At 40.4% G+C, this 21,383-nt stretch overlaps 2 protein-coding genes across 5 annotated transcripts in view; both read right to left on the bottom strand.

Annotated features, from left to right (window-relative positions):
• The window catches only part of PIK3CB (phosphatidylinositol-4,5-bisphosphate 3-kinase catalytic subunit beta), a 181,694-nt gene extending 160,611 nt beyond the window's left edge, over positions 1 to 21,083 (bottom strand). Inside the window, exon 1 of one of the 4 annotated variants that reach the window (XM_058552075.1) lies at positions 20,873 to 21,083. The gene's annotated coding sequence lies outside the window, so the exon portion shown is untranslated. Of the gene's footprint in view, positions 1 to 20,173; positions 20,198 to 20,401; positions 20,565 to 20,872 lie in introns of those variants that run through there. The other 3 variants (XM_058552077.1, XM_058552062.1, XM_058552074.1) reach the window with 3 other exon arrangements.
• Positions 1,094 to 16,891, bottom strand: LOC131411462 (bolA-like protein 2). Its single transcript, XM_058550333.1, is given in 3 exon segments — positions 1,094 to 1,749; positions 1,751 to 1,932; positions 16,880 to 16,891. Coding segments are annotated over 3 exon segments (324 nt in total). The 3' UTR covers positions 1,094 to 1,619.
• Positions 21,084 to 21,383: the final 300 nt, after the last annotated feature.

Here is a 21,383-nt window from a genome sequence, read left to right as displayed (position 1 = left end):
TTCCTTATTTTCAGTATTACTTACAAGTACAGGCATCAAAGCATGTTGCTGGATAAGAGCTTTGCTATAGAGAGCATGAACTAATCTTCGCGGACAACCAAAAGTCTACTGAACCAAAATACATAACCAGGTAAAAAGTCAATGCAGGAAGATGAAATGAAGATTCTAGTAAGCTGTTGGCCCAATTCAAATCTTGATATTGGGGGATCTTATAAGTAAAACTTATTACTTATGAATAAAGTATTGAGTCAGAATGTATAAGAATTAAAAAATAAAGGGCTTACTATCTACAAAGGGAGACAAGGACACTAACACAAAAACTATTAAATAACTGAGCATAAATCAAGATTAGAACTGTATTTAGTGATTCAGTTTGACGAAAGGATAAAATCATGGGGGCCCTGACTTTGTAGTTTCCTGTTACCTACTGCCTCCAGCCTGCACACAGGCATCTAGCCATCTTCATCTTGGAATCCTCTTGCTCAAAACCTGAAATGTTCCCAACTATCTAAAATTTAACCTGGCAGTCAAGCGTAAACAGTGAATTAGCACCATCAAGTTCTAGCTCCAGCTCATCCATTAACTGTTTAACTTTGGGAAATTTCTCTTAACTTCCATTTTCTTATTTGTAAAATGGGATAGTTAAGTTATATGATCTTTAAAGTCCATTTCAGCTATAAATTCCACTCGGTCAAGCAACTCTATACCTCACAACCCCTCAGCTTTGGTTCTAGCCAAATAATTCTCCAAGCTTCTTCCTACAAGGTTCTGCATGGCCCCTGCCTCCCTCCTGGACTCATCCTACACATCCCTTATCCTACACGTTTCTCTCCCTCACTCTCTCTTCTCAAGCTATAGATGGCCTTCCTTCAGTTTCTCCAAGATGTCAGGCTCCCTCCCACCAGAGTTTTCCCATGTGCTGCACCACCACATCCTACCTACCCTAGGGGTTCTCAGCCATGTCAGACCCAATGCTCTCTTTTTTAAAATAAATATTTCATAACATCCCCTTTACCATTCTGAAACAAAATTTATAGACAATACAAACTAAACATAATTTTAAATAATTACATATATGTATATGTTATGCAGTCTTAACTATATTATAAAGGAGAAATAAAAGGAACACAATTCAGTATAAAATAATATATATGCTAATAGTAAATGCTCTGGTACAATTACATTAGAAGGAAGTGAAGCAGCAGAACACTACTGCTTTTCATAACAAATCTTGGAGGACCATCTGACCATTCAAACTATACATACAAAAGTATAACTCTGAGTTATAAAAACAAAAAACTAGGAATCAAGAAACTTGAGTTCCAATACCAGCTTTGCCAGTAACAAGCATAAAATCTCTCAAATCTCTTTTTAAAATTTTTTAAAGTCACGTCACCTGTCTGGCCCTCAGTTTCAGCCTGGGTAAAGAAAGCTGATAAGGCTGGCACAGTCCCTAGGTGATGATCAAGCAGGCGGAACTCCAAGTCCAAGCTTACTTCAACCAGAACAGCAGCTCAGCTAGGATTTGTTGATATATTGCGCTAGCACCTGGTTTTTTCTTTTTTTTTGTTTTTTTCGGCCCTCATTCATAATTTAATGGCTGTGCAGGTCCCAGTTCCTTATTTCTGCCACTCACAGGCCCACTGCCTTGGGGTCAAGGTTTTCTGCTCAAAGGCATAGATGTGCAGAAGCTCTTCAGCTAGGCATGTGCTCACGAGCTGGTGTCTCTGAAGCAGAAGTTTCCCCTCAGACTCAAAAGGTGGACCCACAGCAGTTGGGAACTGTGTCCTCCACTTCCACATGCACCACCTGCAGGTCCTGCCACAGCTTCTCCCAGATGTACTCGGCACTGAGTTCCACTGCAGCAGCCCAGCCAGAATGCAATCCCAGCTCAGACCCCGGCCACCTAGCATCTGTTTGAATAAGGCTTCTCTGTTACTCCTTGTATCATCAAAAGGACTGTGAGGGTTTCTTATAAAACCAAAAACATGCAATCACCATACAATTCAGCAACTGTACTCTTGGGCATTTATCCCTGAGAAACAAAAACTTGTGTTCACACAAAAACCTGTGTTCACACAAAAAACAAATGGTCATACTTGCTTTATTTGTAACAGCCAAAAACAGGAAACAATGCAAATCTTTCAACAGGTGACTAGTTAAACTGTGGTTCATCCATATCACGAAACTCTACTCAGCAATAAAAAGGAACAAACTATTAATACATGCAACATTTGGAAGAATCTTCAGGGAATTATGCCAAGCGAAAAAAGACAATCTCAAAAGGTTATATACTGTATGATTCCATTTATATAACAGTTTTTTTTTTTTTTTTTTGAGGAAGATCAGCCCTTAGCTAACATCCGTGCCAATCCTCCTCTTTTTGCTGAGGAAGACTGGCCCTGAGCTAACATCCGTGCTCATCTTCCTCCACTTTATATGGGACGCCGCCACAGCATGGCCTGACAAGCGGTGCCTGGGTGGGCGCCCGGGATCCGAACTCAGGCCGCCAGCAGCGGAGCACACTCACTTAACCGCTACTCCACGGGGCCGGCCCCTATATAACAGTTTTGAAATGACAAAATGGAAGACAGATTAGTGGTTGCCAAGGGTTAAAGACCGCAGTGGAGAGCGGAAGGTGGGTGGGGTGGGTGCTAGAGGCAGATATGGTTATAAAAATGTAACACAAGGGATCCTTATGGTGTTGGAACTGCTCATTATCTTGACTGCAGTGGTGCACACCAAAACCTACACAGGTGATAAAATTGTATAGAACCTAATAAACACACACATGTCAAACTGGGGAAATCTGAATAATGTTAAGTGGACTGTATCAATGTCAATGTCCTAGTTGTGAAACTACACTATAGTTTTGTAAAATGTTACCCATTGGGGAAAACCTAGTCAAGTATACAAAGGACCTGTTTCTATTATTCCTTACGACTGCACATGAATCTACAGTTATCTCAATTATAAAAAAAAAAAAAAGCCTGAAAACCTAAATCCAATGGGATAGAGGCTCCCTAAAGCTGGAGCCTGGGCACTTGATGGTCCTCTGTGTGTTTCAAACTGTCAGTAGTAAAGAACTAGTGCAGTTTTTCCCCCAATTGCAGCAATCCAATACTTTCCTAAAATACAATAAAAAGAATTAATAGAAAAATAAAAACAAAATACAAGTCCACATTTTCTTATTATTAACTCTCAATCTCTGTAGGACATCACAGCGGACAGGGCAATCAGCACAGGGATCACATTTTGAGTAGTGATAAGTCAAGACAACTAAGCCTACTCATAAATTCTTAGCACACCAGTTCCATCTTCTGAAAATTCAACATATAGCCATCACCTGACTAAAGAGATACTTCCCATGTTCATGAAAAATATCTTAAAATACTTTTGTGGAAAGAAAAAAAACCTCCCATACATTCATGAAAAAGCCCATCAGAGCCAAAAAAACAAACAAAACACTTCAGGAACCAATCTCTTTGTAAAAGAGAATTAGATGATCTTTTAAGCCTTGATAGATTAACTGAGAAATCATTCTTTAAAATATATACACTGCAGGGCCGGCCCCGTAGCTTAGCGGTTAAGTGCACATGCTCCGCTACTGGCGGCCCAGGGTTCGGATCCGGGGCGCGCACCGACGCACCACTTCTCCAGCCATGCTGAGGCCGCGTTCCACGTGCAGCGACTAGAAGGATGTGCAGCTATGACATGCAACTATCTACTGAGGCTTTGGGGGAAAATAAATAAATAAATAAAATTTAAAAATCTTAAAAAAAAAAAAGAAGGATATGCAACTATGACATACAACTATCTACTGGGGCTTTGGGGAAAAAAAGGAGGAGGATTGGCAATAGATGTTAGCTCAGGGTTGATCTTCCTCACACACACACACACACACACACACACACACACACACAAAATATACATATATATATATATATATATATATATATATATATGTATATGTATATACACACACACTGCAAATCACACACCTGAGATCAAAGCGAGGCAACTCAAGGTGTTCTGTGAAACTCTCTGTGGGAGACTATCTGGACTGGGTGTCAGGAAAGCAGTGCTCTGCATATGAAACTGTCTCTTTTCCGACAATCCAATTCTACATCTGTATATCTTTCTCCTTAATTTAAGTTCGAGCATAGATATTATAGACAGTATTTATTAGCTCAAATAAATGTAATAAATAATAGGGGTTGAGGAAAAAAACATGAAAAGTAAAATCTAGGAGTAATTCCCAAGTATCACTTAATTTTATCCCAGAGTTTCAAACTCCTTTTAAAATAAAATTCTTACCAATGATACTAACAAACTGCTAAACTGCTTGTTTGAGGTTCACATCTTTTGTCTCTCTATACCAATACTCTTAGAGATTAATAAATACACAGCAAAATGTTAATAACCAGATGATACACAAAAGGAAAACCTAGGCATGGATAATCTGATTAATAGCCCTAATACTTAGCAAACACATTTATTAATGGAACTGAAAAAGGAAACAGAATTATTCAGCAATAAAAAGGAAGTACTGACACATGCTACAATATGGATGAAACTTGAAAACATTATGCTAAGCAAAAGAAGTCAGTCACAAAAGACTGCATATTATATGATTCCATTTATATGAAATATCCAAAATAGGCAATTCTATAGAGACATAAAGTAGATTAGTTATCACTTATGGCAGGGATTAGGGAGGGAATTGGACAATAATAGCTAAAAGGTTTCTTTTTGAGGCTATGAAAAATTTCTACATTTGATTTTGGTATGGTTACACAACTCTGACTATACTAAAAACCACTGAATTGTACACTTTAAATGGATAAATTGTATGGTATGTGAATTATATATCAATAAAGCTGTTGCAAAAAAAATGGAGGAAAAAAGGAAACAGTAGACTCCACAGATAGTAGACAATAAATGCTTACTAAATATATAATAAAAAATAAGTAAAATGAAAATAGGTAAAATGATTATATAGAAAAAGAAAAAAATACAGAATTTTTTCACATATACTTAGTACCTGAGACGCAGAAGCAAAACTGAATCCAGTCTATTAAGTACAAAAATGGATGAAGGAAGAAACGATTGGTCTTAGAATACCTTAATGCAGACCAACTAAAGAGCTATGCATATTACATGTGTAGATTAGGGCTATCTACCATTCATGGTACAATATACATCGGTTTCCCTTTCTGTACATAATTCCAACCTCTGCTAATTATTTATGTAATTTAAAAGAAGGCAATTTGAGGGGCTGGCCTGGCGGCACAGCGGTTAAGTTTGTGCGCTCCGCTTCAGTGGCCCGGGGTTTGCTGGTTTGGATCCTGGACAAGGACCTATGCACCGCTCATCAAGCCATGCGGAGGTGGCGTCCCACATAGAGCAACTAGAAAGATGTACAACTACGACATACAACTACCACTGGGGCTTTGGGGAGAAAAAAACAGAAAAAAGGAGGAAGACTGGCAGCAGATGTTAGCTCAGGGCCAATCCTCCTCAAAAAAAAATAAAATAAAATAAAAGAAGGGAACATGATATTCAAACACTGTGACCCAATAATTCCAAGACTTAATGTGTCATCCCTAAGAAATAATGGTTGGTTGGGGCCGGTCCCATGGCTTGGCGGTTAAGCTCACGTGCTCCGCTACTGGCGGCCCGGGTTTGGATCCCAGGCGCGCACCAATGCACCGCTTGTCCAGCCATGCTGAGGCGGCGTCCCACATACAGCAACTAGCAGGATGTGCAACTACAACACACAACTATCTACTGGGGCTTTGGGGAGAAAAAGGGGAAAAAAAAAAAGGAGAAAGATTGGCAATAGATGTTAGCTCAGGGCCGGTCTTCCTCAGCAAAAAGAGGAGGATTAGCACAGATATTAGCTCAGGGCTGATCTTCTTCACAAAAAAAAAAAAAAGAAAGAAATAATGGTTGTATATAAAGATTTAGTTCAAAGACACTCACTATAAAGTTATTCCTGGGGCTGGCCCGGTGGTGCAAGCGGTTAAGTGTGCGTGCTCTGCTGTGGTGGCCTGGGGTTCGCCGGTTCGGATCCTGGACGTGCACCGACGCACCACTTGGCAAGCCATGCTGTGGCGGCGTCCCATATAAAGTGGAGGAAGATGGGCACAGATGTTAGCCCAGGGCCAGTCTTCCTCAGCAAAAAAAGAAGAGGATTGGCAGATGTTAGGCCAGGGCTGATCTCCTGACAAAAAAATAAAACTAAAAAAATAAAAAATAAAGTTATTCCTAACAGCAAAAGTAAATTAATTAATAACAAAAGTATCCAACAAAAGAAGATTGATTAAATTGTGTTACACTCATGTGATGGAATACTATACAGACTTTAAAAATCATATTGTAAAAGAATATTTAATGACTTGAAAAGTGTTACTATATTAAGGAAAGAGAACTGGTGGCAAAACTGTAGGTAACATGATCCCAATTTTGCTTTTTAAAAGTATACATAAAAACAAATATGAAAAGAAAATTGGAAAGACATATGGAATGGAAGGAAGGAAAGAAAGAAAAAAGGAAAGAAAAACATCTTTCTGCCGTGTTCAAGAAAATGACTTTTGGAATTTTAAAATCAAAAGTTAATTGCTAGATGTGTTAAATCTCATTTTGTTAGTTTTAGTCTGGTCTGTTGAACTCTTTTAGAACTTGGTTCCTATTATTTGACATACAGAATTAATCTCAGCCACGACTCCCAGTTATATTACCTGAAAATTTTACAAGCACTTCTTAATATTGGTCCTAATCACTAAATTATAAAATTGTCCAAAAAAGCAGTGTGCAGAAGTGTGTAGACTATACTAACATACACATATATATGGTAAATAGTGGGTAGAAAAGTAGAATATATACACATGTTCATATTTGTTTGAAAAAGCAAAAAGTCTCTGAAGGGCACACAAGAAACTGATGGCTTTGGTCACCTGTGGGGAACAGAACAACACGGCTGGAGGAAGGAAACCTCTGATATCTTCAAATTTTGAATGCACGTATCATCTATTTGAAAACAACAAAAAAAGTTAAATTCAAAAATTATCTTTCAATAAGTCTGACGGTCCTGCAGCTTGACAGAGATCCATTAAGCTGCTACTTTATGGCTAGTTAAAAAACATGCCTAAAACCATGAGATAGCACTATCATCCATTCTCATATCTCCATCTTCTTCCCAAAGAGAGTTCCAGAGACTGAAACTCTATGTAAGTGGAAACACAGAACACTGGAAATATTCATCCAGAACACTAAATAGAGACCCAAGAGACCTTGTTTCCTGGTCTAACAACTAAGCAGTCCCTAAGTCTCCTCTTAAAATTCAGAAATTTTACTCTGAAAATTCTGAGATTCTATGAGATAATCAAATAATAATTATTCTACTTCTCCAACCACATTTGTGTGTCTAGGTTTCCCCTGAATCTCCACATAGCTCCTCCCCAATATGACTAGATTTCAAAGAATCTCTTTAAGGAGAAGTCAGTGTAGCACAGACCTGAACACATAATAGGTGTTTGGAAAATATGTGTTAAATTGAAAAGTGATGACTTACTTTGAGAACTTCAATGAAAAGTAAAAGAGATACTTACAGAAAATGTAAAATGATCCCAATTAAAATAAATTATATATATGAAAGTGTACAAAGAAAGGTACGCAGGCTATCTGCCTGAGTATAACAGCAGTTATCTCTGAGAAGGGCAACGGAAATGGGGAGAACAGAGGAGGTTGGAGTGAGAAGGTCTGAAAGAGGACTTTCACTTTTTACTCTATTTTTCTTCTTTGAATTTTTTACAACTAGCATATGGTTACTGAATAACTAGGGACATCTCAGGAAAGGCAAAAATGTATCTTAACATTCATTCCCATTAACTTTATTTTTTTAAACCTGAAAATAGCAGGAGTGTTATCTTTTTCTAAAAGAAAAGTATTTTTCCTCACAGAAGAAATTAGCCAAAATTTGAATCTCTTACTAACTATATACACATATGTACATACACATACACACACAGCCCTTTTAAACAAAATTAAGGAAGTCTTCCTGTTCCTCCTGATGTTTCTATTCTTCCTAGAAACCCAGTTAACTTCCAAAATGTTCAATACCTCTCTAAAGTAAATTTCCCCTTCCCACACCCACTGTCATGGTTAAGCATCTCTCACTGTTCTTCTGGACTACTGTAATACCTCCCGGTCTCTGTCTCCTAATCTTTGAAGGGAATCCTTCCAAGTCTGCCCTCAGATCTCAGAAGCATATTTTATAAGTCTACTCCAAGGATCTTGGGTTACTTGTACAAAGGCAATCAACAGGACAGTTGAGCAATTCTCCAAATAATTTGATGATTAGAGGCAATCAAATTAATATTCTTGATAGTAGTCTTTCCCCCAGAGGGGCAGTAGCAAGCCATCAATGCCACCATGTAAGAGCTCCAAATCATCAGGCAATGTACTGGAGGCTGACTTTAGTTAAAGGGAGATTATGGTGACAGCATGCAAACATACAAAACTATACGCTACACAAAAGTAGAGCCAATATAAGCCAAGAATGATCTGTATAGAGCAAAGTAGGAGGCTTTACCATCAGGCTTTGAATTCCAGCTCTGACACTTACAAATTTTGTGATCTTGGATAAACAATCCATTTTTTAAAATCCAAGTTTACTCCTACGCAAACTGGAGATAACACCACCTATTTCACAGACTTTTTGAAAGGATTAAGAGATAATGTATATAAAAGATTTAGCAAAGATTTTTAAAGTTTTATTTTTTTTATTTTTATGAGGAAGATTGGCTCTCAGCTAACATCCGCTGCCAATCCTCCTCTTTTTTCTGAGGAGGATTAGCCCGGAGCTAACATTCGTGCCCATCTTCCTCTGTTTTGTATGTGGGAGGCCACCACACACGGCTTGACAAGCAGTGCCCAGGGTTCGAACCTGCAAACCCCAGGCTGCCAAAGCAGAGCACATGAACTTAACCACTACGCCATTGGGCTGGCCCCCTAAAGTTTTATTTTAATGATACTTACACTAAACGTTATAGTTAGTGTCCATTTTGTTTAATTTTGTAGTACTTATATAAGGATATCTTTTTTTTTTTGCTTTGTTTTGTTTTGGTTTTTTTTGGGTTTTTTTTGTGAGGAAGATCAGCCCTGAGCTAACATCCATGCTAATCCTCCTCTTTTTGCTGAGGAAGACCGGCTCTGAGCTAACATCTATTGCCAATCCTCCTCCTTTTTTTTTTCCCCAAAGCCCCAGTAGATAGTTGTATGTCATAGTTGCACATCCCTCTAGTTGCTGTATGTGGGACACGGCCTCAGCGTGGCTGGAGAAGCGGTGTGTCGGTGCGCGCCCGGGGTGCAACCCGGGCCACCAGTAGCGGAGCGCGTGCACTTAACCGCTAAGCCACAGGGCCGGCCCAAGGTTATCTTTTTAATCTTCAAAATAGCTGAATTTCTCTACCTTTTAATTATATGCATTTATTATAGTCACCTTCTGGGCTGAATATGATATTCAAAATTCAAAAGCACAAAAGAAAGTTGAAAAGCACAAAATTCAAAAGCACAAAAGGATATACAATAAAGTCTCCCTACCACCCAAGTCCCTCAGTAACCTAGGTTCCTCTCCCCAGAGGCAAGCAATATATACCAATTTGTTGGGTATCCTTTCACAAATACTTCATTTCTGAAAGCAAGCAAATACATATATTCTAGTGCCTTCTTTTTTAAAAAATAGTAATGTTAGAATTCTATACATACTGTGACCACACTTTTTTTTCCTAACTTTATCCATTTATGTGGCGAAATCATTCCACTTCAGTACGTAAAAACTTTCCTCATTCTGTTTTATGGCTACAGAGCATTCAAGCATATGGATGTACTACTTTTTTATTTATATTTTGTGTGTGAGGAAGATCAGCCCTGAGCTAACATCCGTGCTAATCCTCCTCTTTTTGCTGAGGAAGACCAGCCCTGAGCTAACATCTATTGCCAATCCTCCTCCTTTTTTCCCCAAAGCCCCAGGAGATAGTTGTATGTCATGGTTGCACATCCTTCTAGTTGCTGTATGTGGGATGCGGCCTCAGCATGGCCGGACAAGCGGTGCGTCGGTGCACGCCCGGGATCCGAACCCAGGCCGCCAGTAGCAGAGCGCGCGCACTTAACCGCTAAGCCACGGGCCGGCCCTATACTACTTTTTTAAACTCAATCCCCTAATGATGAACATTTATTTCAAGAATTTTGCTATTATAGACAATAACGCAACAAATAACCTTGTCCGTGCGTCATTTTGCACGTGTGAGTATATCTAAAAGATAATTTCTACAGAAAGAATTAATAGGTCAAAGAGTATGTGCATTCATAATTTTAAGAAATATGGCAAAACACCCTCCTTATAAGTTGTACCAATTTATACTTTCAGAAACAATGTATGAAAATATCTTTCCCCCAATCCTATTCAAAAGTATTAAAGGGGCCGGCCCAGTGGCATAGTGGTTAAGTTCAAGCACTCTGCTTTGCTGGCCCGGGGTTCACAGGTTCGGATCCCAGGCGTGGACCGACACACTGCTCATCAAGCCATGCTGTGGTGGCATCCCATATAGAAAATAGAGGAAGACCGACATGGATGTTAGCTCAGGGGCAATCTTCCTCAAGCAAAAAGAGGAAGACTGGCAACAGATGTTAGCTCAGGGCCAATCTTCCTCAACAACAACAACAAAAAAAGATATTAAAATATTTTATCCTTGTCAAGCTGATAGGTGAAAGTTATTTCATATCATTTTAAATAATTTGGGTTTCTCTCAAAGTATTTCACTATGGGGCCGGCCCAGTGGCATAGCAGTTAAGTTCACGCGTTCCGCATCGGCAGCCCAGGGTTTGCCAGTTCGGATCCTGGGTGTGGACCAACTCACCACTCATCAAGCCATGCTAAGGTGGCATCCCACAGAGAAGAGCTACAACTCTAGAACTATGATATACAACTATGTACTGGGGCTTTGGGGAGAAAAAAGAAAAAAACAGAAGACGACTGGCAACAGATGTTAGCACAGGGCCAATCCTCCTCAAAAAAAACCAGAAGTATTTCATTATGCAAATCAACCCCCCCAAAAATTGCTCTTTTTTTAAGACTACATTTTAAAGCAAACATTACTGACACTGACAATAATATATGAAGACTTCAAAAAGGATTAGGCCTCTTAAAAATATTTTCCTTTACTGAAATCAGATTCCAACTTTAGAATACAACCAGATGCAGTCAAATGTAAAACTTCTCTAATTTATTAAATAGTTCATTTTCGAAATGGGTAATATTTCATTGGATTTTACTCTCTATGCCCAGTAATGAAGAAATAATACTTGTAATTTTAAAACTACACAGTCCTCATGTATAGGACATGCTTATAAATAAATTCAAAATTAGTGGTTAGCTCAAAATAATTCTTATGGAACTGACAAGATAGGATTTTCTTGTTTTAAGTGCTTGCTTTTTATTTTGTAAAATAATACATGGTTTGGGAAATAACGTGAAAGGAGAACTAGGTAACTAAAATAACATTTGTGACTCACTGAGATTACTGTTAAAAGAAAAAGTTTAGACTACTGAGAGAGAAAAGTGACCCTGCCCCAATGTAAGTTCATTCACAGCTTGTCTGTAGGAAGAGGCACACTCATTAAGAGCTCAACTCTTCAGCAGTAAAGAAAATAATCCTAAATCCCTCACTTGCAGAATCAGACACTCTGTCATAGGGCTTGTAATGACACCACAACCAGAAATTTGCCCGAAACAAGTTACCTGGGCTCTAAAGTTAGGCAGAAAACCTATGTGTCCTATGCATCTCCTTCTATGTGTCTAAGTACTATTCATGGTAGATGTAATGTTAACGCTCACACGGTACAAATGCTTCTCTATTCATTTTTTTTTTAGTTGAAGGATTAATAACTGTAATCTACTGGTTCATTTACTCAAAAGTAAATTCATGTCTACCTTACTCTATTTCCAATACTTTAGGATCAAGCTTAGCAACATGTTTCAATACACCACCCAAACAAATTACCTGAGCAGAACGGGGAAAAAAATACTCTGAGTTTTCTTATTTGAAAACTCTGTAAAGATGATCTACACAAGCTTACCAGAACATCTAGCTACACTAGGTCATACACTAAGCATTTCTGTTAGTTACATATATATGACAAACCACAAACCACAGTCTTTCTAAGTGTAAAGCCAAGGCAAAGGAAAAGCTTATCATACATTCAAAACAAAGGCAAACTACATCAAGTAACTAACTCACTGTTTAACTCTTAACTCTTATCCATAAAATTGGATAAAAAACATAACACTTTCAACTTATATAGTCTCTTTCAACCTTCCTCAAAAGGACCTAAAAAATAAAGAACTGTATGAGGCAATCAGTTAAAGGCATAAACTCTAGGGTCAGACAAACTTGAGTTTGAAACATGACTCTTCCACTTTAAAGCTGTGTGCACTTGGCATGTTACTTCCCAAACTTCAGTTTCCTCATCTCTTAAAATGAAGATATCATTAATACTTCATTACAAGTTTATTATGAAGATAAAATAAAATAATACAGAAAGAGCACTTAGCATAATCTGACACACAAGTAAGCATCCAGTAAGTGTTAACTATTGTTATAGTCTAATTCCATATAGGAAGCCACATAGTTTTTTAGTTTTTTGAATAGCCTATATTGATAGCCATAGCTTTAAATGACAAAAGAACATAAAAGGAAGCAGGTAACAATACACAGAATACACAGAATTTTAAAAATCACTGATTAAAAACAATTGCTTGAGGCTCAAGGAAAAGATAGTGAATTCTTCATAATTCAGAGGTAAAATAATTGTTTCTGGTTAGTATGGCATATATAGTTCTCTATTTTATATAGAGAAGTGTGTGTGTGTGTGTGTGTGTGTGTGTGTGTGTGTGTGTGTAACATTCCTTGTAGTAGAATGAGAACCTAAAACCCAGAAGCCTCTCAGCTGGTTAGGAAAAATATTAATAATGAAATGGTGGGCGAAGTATATCAAGAGTTAAGACAAATAATGATTTCCAATAAAAATGTGAAATTTCCACAGCCATCCAAAGAACAGAAATAAAATAATTTCAATTGATCACAACTTTGTCCAAAATCAACAACCATCCACTCCTATGGATGTTTCCTTAGGCTCACAATGCAAAAAACAAGCTTATTAAGAGAATTCCAGGGCCGGCCCCGTGGCTTAGCAGTTAAGTGCGCGCGCTCCGCTGCTGGTGGCCCGGGTTCAGATCCCTGGCGCGCACCGATGCACCGCTTGTCTGGCCATGCTGAGGCCATGTCCCACATACAGCAACTAGAAGGATGTGCAGCTATGACATACAACTATATACTGGGACTTTGGTGGAAAGATAAATAAATAAATAAAATTATAAAAAATAAATAAATAAAACCAAAATACATTAAAAAAAAAAAAAAAAAAGAAAATTCCAGCTGGTTCTACCCAGGATACCCCTCCAAAATTACCTATAATGAATCTTAATTAAGGGGAATGATATCTATATAGCTGATAAATATAGAACCTAACTTTTGAAAATACACAACTGCAGAGATAAGTTTTAGCTAACAAACTATAATTTTTGTTCAGATAACATAGCAGCAGCAATTTGTAATGCTTTATAAAGCTAGAGGAAAACATTAATTGTCATAGCATCTAAATACAAGACCTACATAAAATCAGTAGTTCAAGAATAAACTATTTTGGGGCAAGCCTGGTGGTGTACCTGTTAAGTTCACACGTTCTGCTTCGGCAGCCCAGGGTTCGCCAGTCGGATCCTGGGCGCAGACCTACTCGTTGCTCATCAAGCCATGCTGAGGCAGCGTCTCACATAAAGGAGCTACAACTCTACAACCACAATATACAACTATGTACTGGGGCTTTGGGGAGAAAAAAAGAAAAAAGGAGGAAGATAGCAAAGGATGTTAGCGCACGGCCAATCTTCCTCAAAATAAATAAATAAATAATTTTTTAAAAAGAATAAACTATTTTAAACGACCATATTTCAACTATTTAATGGAAATTAATTACTGTGTAACTACATGTAAGTAACTTGGAGGTAGCAGTCAGTCACCTGGCTACAAAAACTGAGCATCTCTACTTCAAAATAGCAGGTCTTCAGTTTAATTCCTATGAAGATTGTCAATAGGTAAAATTATTAAATAAACATTAAAGAAAACTTTAAATTGCATTAAACTTATAATTCTGACAATCTGATATACTCATTTAAATCACAAAAGCTTGACCATTTAAGCTAGTAAAGTGTAAATGTCTCAAAATGGAGTTTGACCTCTGGTGGACAGTCACCTCAAATTTCTTCCAGTGGCTCAGCAGGTAAGGAATTCATGGAATTCAGGTCTTCAAGGTCTAGTAAGCATTGTGGTTAAACCACCCAGTCAACACCAAATTATGTGGGGCAATGCCTGTTGATTATCTAACTCCTCTGACTCCTCCCATCTTTTCTCTACTTCACAACTGCCATTACTTCCCAATGGTAGAAGGAGATAGATATGAAATTAGTAAATATTATAAATTAGCTATTAGAAATGCAAGGAAAAACTATGATCAGGAATGTGGTTAAACTGCAGTTTAAATAAACCCTCTAGATTACCCATGGATTTCTTTTAATCCACATAATCCTTCTCCTGAAGGCATAATCAGGATCGCATTTCCCTTGAAGGCAAATGAGCATTTGCCAGGTGGTCTCCCAAGTGACCAGAGCACCAGAGGAAGACAAGCTACAGGGTCAGGGATGTGGTAGCCTCCCTTGGGTTTGCAATAGGGGATTCTGAGCTGCAGACCTGGCTCTAGCAATACCACAATATAGGGGACTGTCCAGATTAACATTCTGTATTTCAACAGGAAATACTCCCGGTTAAAGGGTCAACTGATGATAACCTCAGGTGATCTGCTTTAAATATTTGAGGAAATAAGGAGATATACATTCTTGGTAAAGAGGTAGGAAAAAGACAGATTCTGGAGCCAGGACTCAGGGAAGGATTTGTAAATTTTCTGAGGAAATGATAGAACTTCCAGATTATTAACTGCTTTAGGCTAGAACCAAGTTAATAGGATAATAGAAAACTATATTTATAATACACCTTAGCTATACAGATAGCATATCGTTCCCTCAATCCCTAGGAAAGTTGAATCACTAAGACAACTGTTAAGTGCTGGAATAAAATGGATAGGCCAGCAGAAGGTGACAATGCTAGAGAGAGACCAGGGAGAAAAGCTGAAACTTCATAACACAATCCTTGGCAAAATTAATTTCTAGCTTACCATGGGATAGCAGTGAATGGGAATTCTGGGTTACCAAAGAGAGATGACAGGATATATGATGTGATGCCATCCATTATGATTTTATCACAGACTTAGCCCCAGATTTCTTTGTTAGATGGTCCCTATTGTAACCTGACATTATGGGATTTGCCTCACATGACATTTTCCAGAAGTTATACAATAATTTTTTTTTTAATTTAAAGGCCTTTATAACCATTCCTCCATCTACAAGGTTAATTACTTTATTGCATGTAAACCCATTATGTTGAAGACTGGAATTCTCTCATTTATATTTCTAAAAGAAAACCAGCAATTAGGTTGATCAATTATCCCCTCATTCCAGTTCTGACTTATTCTATCCATGAGAAATTTTCTCTTTAAAAAACAAATAAGTCCCAGTGTTAAGAATGGGGGAGGGAGAGCTGACTACAATGGGGTAACATAAGGGAATTCTTTGGGGTATTGGAATTATTCTGTAGACTGTTAGTGGCAGTGGTAGTTACAAGAATCTATGCAGGTGTTAAAACTCACAGGACTGTACATGAAAAAATTGAGTTTTACTGTACGTAAAATTTTAAAACCTCAATGTCACTCCTCTTTTAGAAACGTCTTTTTATTAAAATCTCTTTATTCATCCAAAAGGTAAGTCTACTGACTCAGAAAAAAGGTCTAAATTAGAAATATGCAATCTGCATTATCAGAGCAACTGGTAGCTAACACACTATACACACCCAATCATATATCTAATCCCTTTCATTTTCCCTCTCTCAACTACAGCTTATGACTCAGAATTATTTAACCTGGAGATGATAACATAAAGGCAACCAAGAAATACATATGGGAGACCAACAGCTTAAAAAGGAAGTGCACCAGTTTGGAGCAACTCTAAAGGGTACAGCTGGACCCAAAAGCTGGAAAATCCAGGAAAACAGACCTTGATTATGAAAAAGTAAAAAGGTCTCTTCGAGAAAAGGTTAGTTTCTTCTCTCAAGATGTTCTAGCAGACACTGGACTACCGAAGGCTCACGGGCACTCCTTAGAAAAATAGTCCATACAATCAGGGAATGGAGAAAGGGCAGAGGAAAAAAACCCCAAGCGTCAAAATTTGGGGAGGGGGGTGAGAGGTAAGAGGACTGAGAAGGGAAGTTGTCCCACACAAACCTGAAAATCTATGATATTCTCCCTTATCTTCCTTTTCTTCCACTAAATGTTCAGTCAGTATTACTCTTCTAGTCTGGGACTTCCTCCTCCAATGTATTTTTTTCCTATATTTCTACTTTGAAAATGGACTTGTACACTTCCGATCTTTCCATACCCTTCTTTGTTCATACCTCGTAGACAGTCTTCAGGGCTACAGACTCAGTGTCAGGTGGGGAAAAAAACCCTAAATTCTTTGCCTCTTTCTACCATATGACAAAGCTCTCACATGAGCAGTTAATGGAAACCAAATCATAAGGATATATCCCCAAGATATAGTAAAATATGATTACTCAAAATCAAATAGTTCAGAGGATACACACATATACACACATACGCACACACGCATGCTCACATGCGCACATGCAGGGTGGGGGGGCTCTCAGATTAAAAAAAGTATAACTGAAATAAAAACACCTGCTGTCTGTAAAAATTCCAACTGCTAACCTATAGGAATTGCCATGTAATACTTAATCAAACTACTACATTCTAGAACCAGTCCCCTCCAATCAGGACCAAAATTCAATGCCTCAAAAGAATAAAACAAGGTTGGAAAGCTTGCTTGGCTTCTTATTTGCAAAAATACTAATGATCCAGTACACAATGAACAAAATTCACATTTGTTTTTGTTATCAATGGCTTAATGTCTAAATGTTGAGCCTTTGCAGGAGGTATAGCACCTTAATGAAGACTGAGGGAGTAAGGATGCCTAAGAGAATAACTCTAGGCCCTCTGATTACTTCCTCATTTGCACAAATCTGGGACCAAAAAAGGGTAAAGTGTGTTTAGCACATGTTATACCTGGAAACAGAAGATTTTATAATTTATTTCATTCACACATTCACTCATTCAACGTTAGTTAAATGTTCCCAACACTGTTGTGGTTACTGAGAATACCCTAGGGAAGACAGACAAGGTCCCTACTGTCAGAGAGCTTATAGTATGTTGAAGGAAAAAGATCATAAACAAACGAACAAGAAAATAAGCAAGATAAGTAGCTGATAGCGGAAGTAAAGAGTTGGGATTTACTTCTTAGTGTAATGAGGGGCCACTGGAGCAGGGAAGTAAGTAAAGATCACTCTGAATGCTGTTTGAAAATGAACTGTAGGAGGGCTGGCCCGGTGGCTTGGCGGTTGAGTGAGCGCGTGCTCCGCTGCTGGCGGCCCAGGTTCGGATCCTGGGCGCACACCAACGCACCGCTTCTCCGGCCATGCTGAGGCCGCGTCCCACATACAGCAACTAGAAGGATGTGCAGCTATGACACACAACTATCTACTGGGGCTTTGGGGGAAAAAAATAAATAAATAAAATTATTTAAAAAAAGAAAGAAAGAAAAAATGAACTGTAGGAGAGCAAGACCAGAGGCAAGGAGACGAGTAAGGAAGCTACTACTCACAAAGAACTAGGGTGGTGGCAATAAAACTAAAGAAAATAGATATATTCTGGAGGTAAAACTGACAGGGTTTGCTGAAGGACTGGTTGTATCTGGGAGTGGGGGGCAGTGAGGAAAAGGAATGAATTAAGGATGGCCATCAGACTTTTCACTTAAGCACGGTGGAGAAGGGGGGCAGAGGGCTGCTCTTATGAAATGGAGACTGCTGGGCAAGGACTACGTTAAGGAACGAAAGTCAAGAGCTCCACTTTGAACATGCTAAGTTTAGGGTGCCTACAGACAAATGAAGTGAAGATATGTAGGCAGATAGAAGAAATCTGAAGTTCAGGACTGGAGATAAAAACCTCAGAGTCAACATCACATTAACAGTATTTAAACCACAGGACATGATGAGATCACCCACAGAGAATACAGGTAGAAAAAAGTAGAGGGACTGGCTTGGAAGCCCTGAGGCATTAGGATGTTTTGAATTCAGGAAAAGAAGGGAAAGTCAACAAAAGAGAAAGAGAGTGAAGAGAAGGAAAACCAAAAAGGTGTAATATCCTGGAAGGTTCCTTTATACACTGTGATTCTCTAGTCCACCACCACCCTCCCAATCTGCCAGCCACACAGACACACTCAAATTCTATAAATAAAAAAACTGAGGCCCAGAAAGACTGGGTGACATCCCCAAAGCCTCAGCTATTTGGGACCCAGGTCCAGGCCTAGAACCAAGATGTGACTTCAGACCTCTAGCGTTTTCACAGTGGCTAGCAGTGTTTCTGCTGCTGGGTTCACCACTCTAAAGTTAGACAACAGGGAAGATCACAAAATAGGAAGAACATAATTAGACTACAAGAAAGAACATAATTTAGATTACAAAGTTCACTTTTAATTTTTTTCTACGTATTTCGTTCACATTCACAAAGCAGGCTGGATCAAAAGCCTTTATGAGTGAGTCTCTAAGAAAAGCTGGAAATATAAGCAAGGAGTGCAAAATAGCAATTAAACCAAAACCCAACTCAATTTTCTCCACTTCTAAAAAACACCCTGAAGGTGGAAGATCCTCATCAGAGTGTGAACAAGGGGGTGTAAAACAAAGTTTTTTGTTTTTAGTCATTTTTGCTTTAATGAATACAATTCCAGTTTTAAAGCCCAAGATTTTTACTTTGTTCCACACTTGCCTTCTAAAACTAGGTTAAGATCTTTATCCTACCACCCTCTCCTATGCTACATTATCATGACTTAAACAGTTCTGCTTTTACCATAAATATCTTACAGCGTAACATAAAAATCCCCAAATGATTAATGAACTGCTGAGAATTCTGACTCGTTGGAGATGATTTTATTAGGAATCATATTTCCAAACATCCATTCAGTGGTTCAAAATAAGTACTCATCTAACTTAATTATGATGACTTCACCACACAGTAACACTGCCCACAACGATGTTTACAAATGCACTTGTCACTCCCTTCGGATGTAGCAAATGCAGAAAAAGGAGTCTGTTTCCATATTCTCTGTGTGTTTATACTCTGTAACAAGTGACAGAGTTTAAGTGTCACTTAAGATTATTTACACAGCAAAGCACTTCAAGTTTGTGAGTCCCACCATCTTCCACCCTAATGAATCCTAAATTCGCTCGTTTTACTTCAGCAGCAATTCCCACTCGGCACCCGAGACAGGTATTCCAAGAAAGACACTACACGTTACCAAGATCAGACTATAGGATTCGATTTTGGCCACTGTAAGACAACAGACTCCAATATTAAGCAACCCCAGTGGAGGTTACTGCAACACCAGAGCAGTTCGGAAATAAATGTGGCCCCAAATGTACACCCGCAGCCGGGAATTAGCAATGGCTAACAAGAGAAGATGCCGCACCAGGGCTGCTCCTAACAGCTTTCCGTTTACCGAGCATTTGCTGTTCGGCCATGCAAATCATGCTGTCCCATCCTCACAACAACCCTGGGAAGTACTTATTATTATTCCCATTCACAAATCAAAGCACTTGAACCCAAGGCCTCGAGCTGGTCAGCGGCGGCGCTGAGATTTGAAACCACGACCACAGCCCAACAGTCCAGGATCCCCGCCCCTAAAATACACTTCTGCGAAAAAAGCCACCAAAGGGTCGGGCAGCTCCGGGGGCGTCCGCAGAGACGCAGGGGGCGAGGACGCCGCCTCTCCACACAGCGCCCCCTGGGACGCGACCGAAAGCGCCGGCGGCCCGGGGCGCCCGGAGGCCGCGGAGCCGCTCACCTAGGAGAGCCCCGGGAGGGCCGCAGTCGAGCGGGGCGCCCCCGCCAGCCGGGGGGCGGGTGTCGTCCCCGCCGGCAGGAAGCGCGGCGCGGCCACCCAACTCGCCGGCGCCGCAGGCTGTGGCGGCAAGAGCGCGCCGCCGGCCCGCGCGGGGACACCTCAGCCAGCCGGCGCGCCCGCGCCGCCCCTCAGCCGCGCCGCATCCGGGTCCCGCGCCGCCGCACTCACCTGCCCGGCTCTCCGCCGCCGCCAGCTCCAGGCTCCGGCTGCGCGGTCAGCAGCCCAGGCCCCTGCGACCGTCCAGCTGCGACGCCCCCATCCCGCCCCTCTCAGTCACCAGCCGCCTGGCCCGCGCGGCGCTACACCAGCCCGCCGCCCACTGCCATGGCCCGCTCCGCCGCCGCCGCCACACCGACCGACGGAGCACGCGTGCGCGCGCGCGCGCCTCCCGGAGCCAGCCTCCCGGCAGCCCTCGCCCCGCCCCGCCGCGCGCACCGCTGGAGCCAATCTCCGGCCCCGCGGCGGCCGCCGCCAGACCTGCGGGCCCGGCGCCTGGAGAAAGGCCGCGCCGCGAGCTCGTCCTCTGCGGCTGCCGGAGCGGCAGTGGCGGCGCTGTGCGGCCGTAGTGCTCCTCTTTGCGGCTCCCAGAGGACCACGGGATCGGGAATCCCCAGCAAGCCGCCTTCAGGAGAGACTTACCACCTGCCCCGGCCTTCGTAGCCCCCTTCCGAGAGACCCCTCTGTTCCTAGGTTTCCTTGCTGGCCTTCTCTTTCCAGTCCCTCTCCCCAGTTCCGTTCTGCGACTTTGATCAGACTCTTCGTTCCTGGGCGTAGCACTTGGCTTTCCCCACTCCTCTCTGTTTGTCACTCCAGTTCTGGCGGTGGGGGCGCGAGGTCGGCTGCTCCACAACAGGCCCTTCAATCCCTGCACTATTAATGGTCATAAAAGCAAAAGTCCAGCTTCCCAAGCCCAAGATTCTTTCTCTGTGTTCATTTTTTCAATAATAACAGCTAGCATTTGTCTACAGAGCCTTACAATTTACCCAGCCCCTTTCGCATACCTTATCTTTTGTGGTCTTTGACCTCAACCAGGAGATTTCATGGCTCTCTTTCTTAATGGCACACTTGAATTTCACTTACTGAAAACCAAAATTTTAACTTATTGTAAACCTACTATATTGTAAAGTTATTGTAAACTTATTGCTACTGC

Source organism: Diceros bicornis, chromosome 2, assembly GCF_020826845.1.
Source record: "Diceros bicornis minor isolate mBicDic1 chromosome 2, mDicBic1.mat.cur, whole genome shotgun sequence".
Classification (NCBI taxonomy): Eukaryota; Metazoa; Chordata; class Mammalia; order Perissodactyla; family Rhinocerotidae; genus Diceros; species Diceros bicornis.
This window is presented reverse-complemented; position numbering and strand designations above follow the sequence as displayed.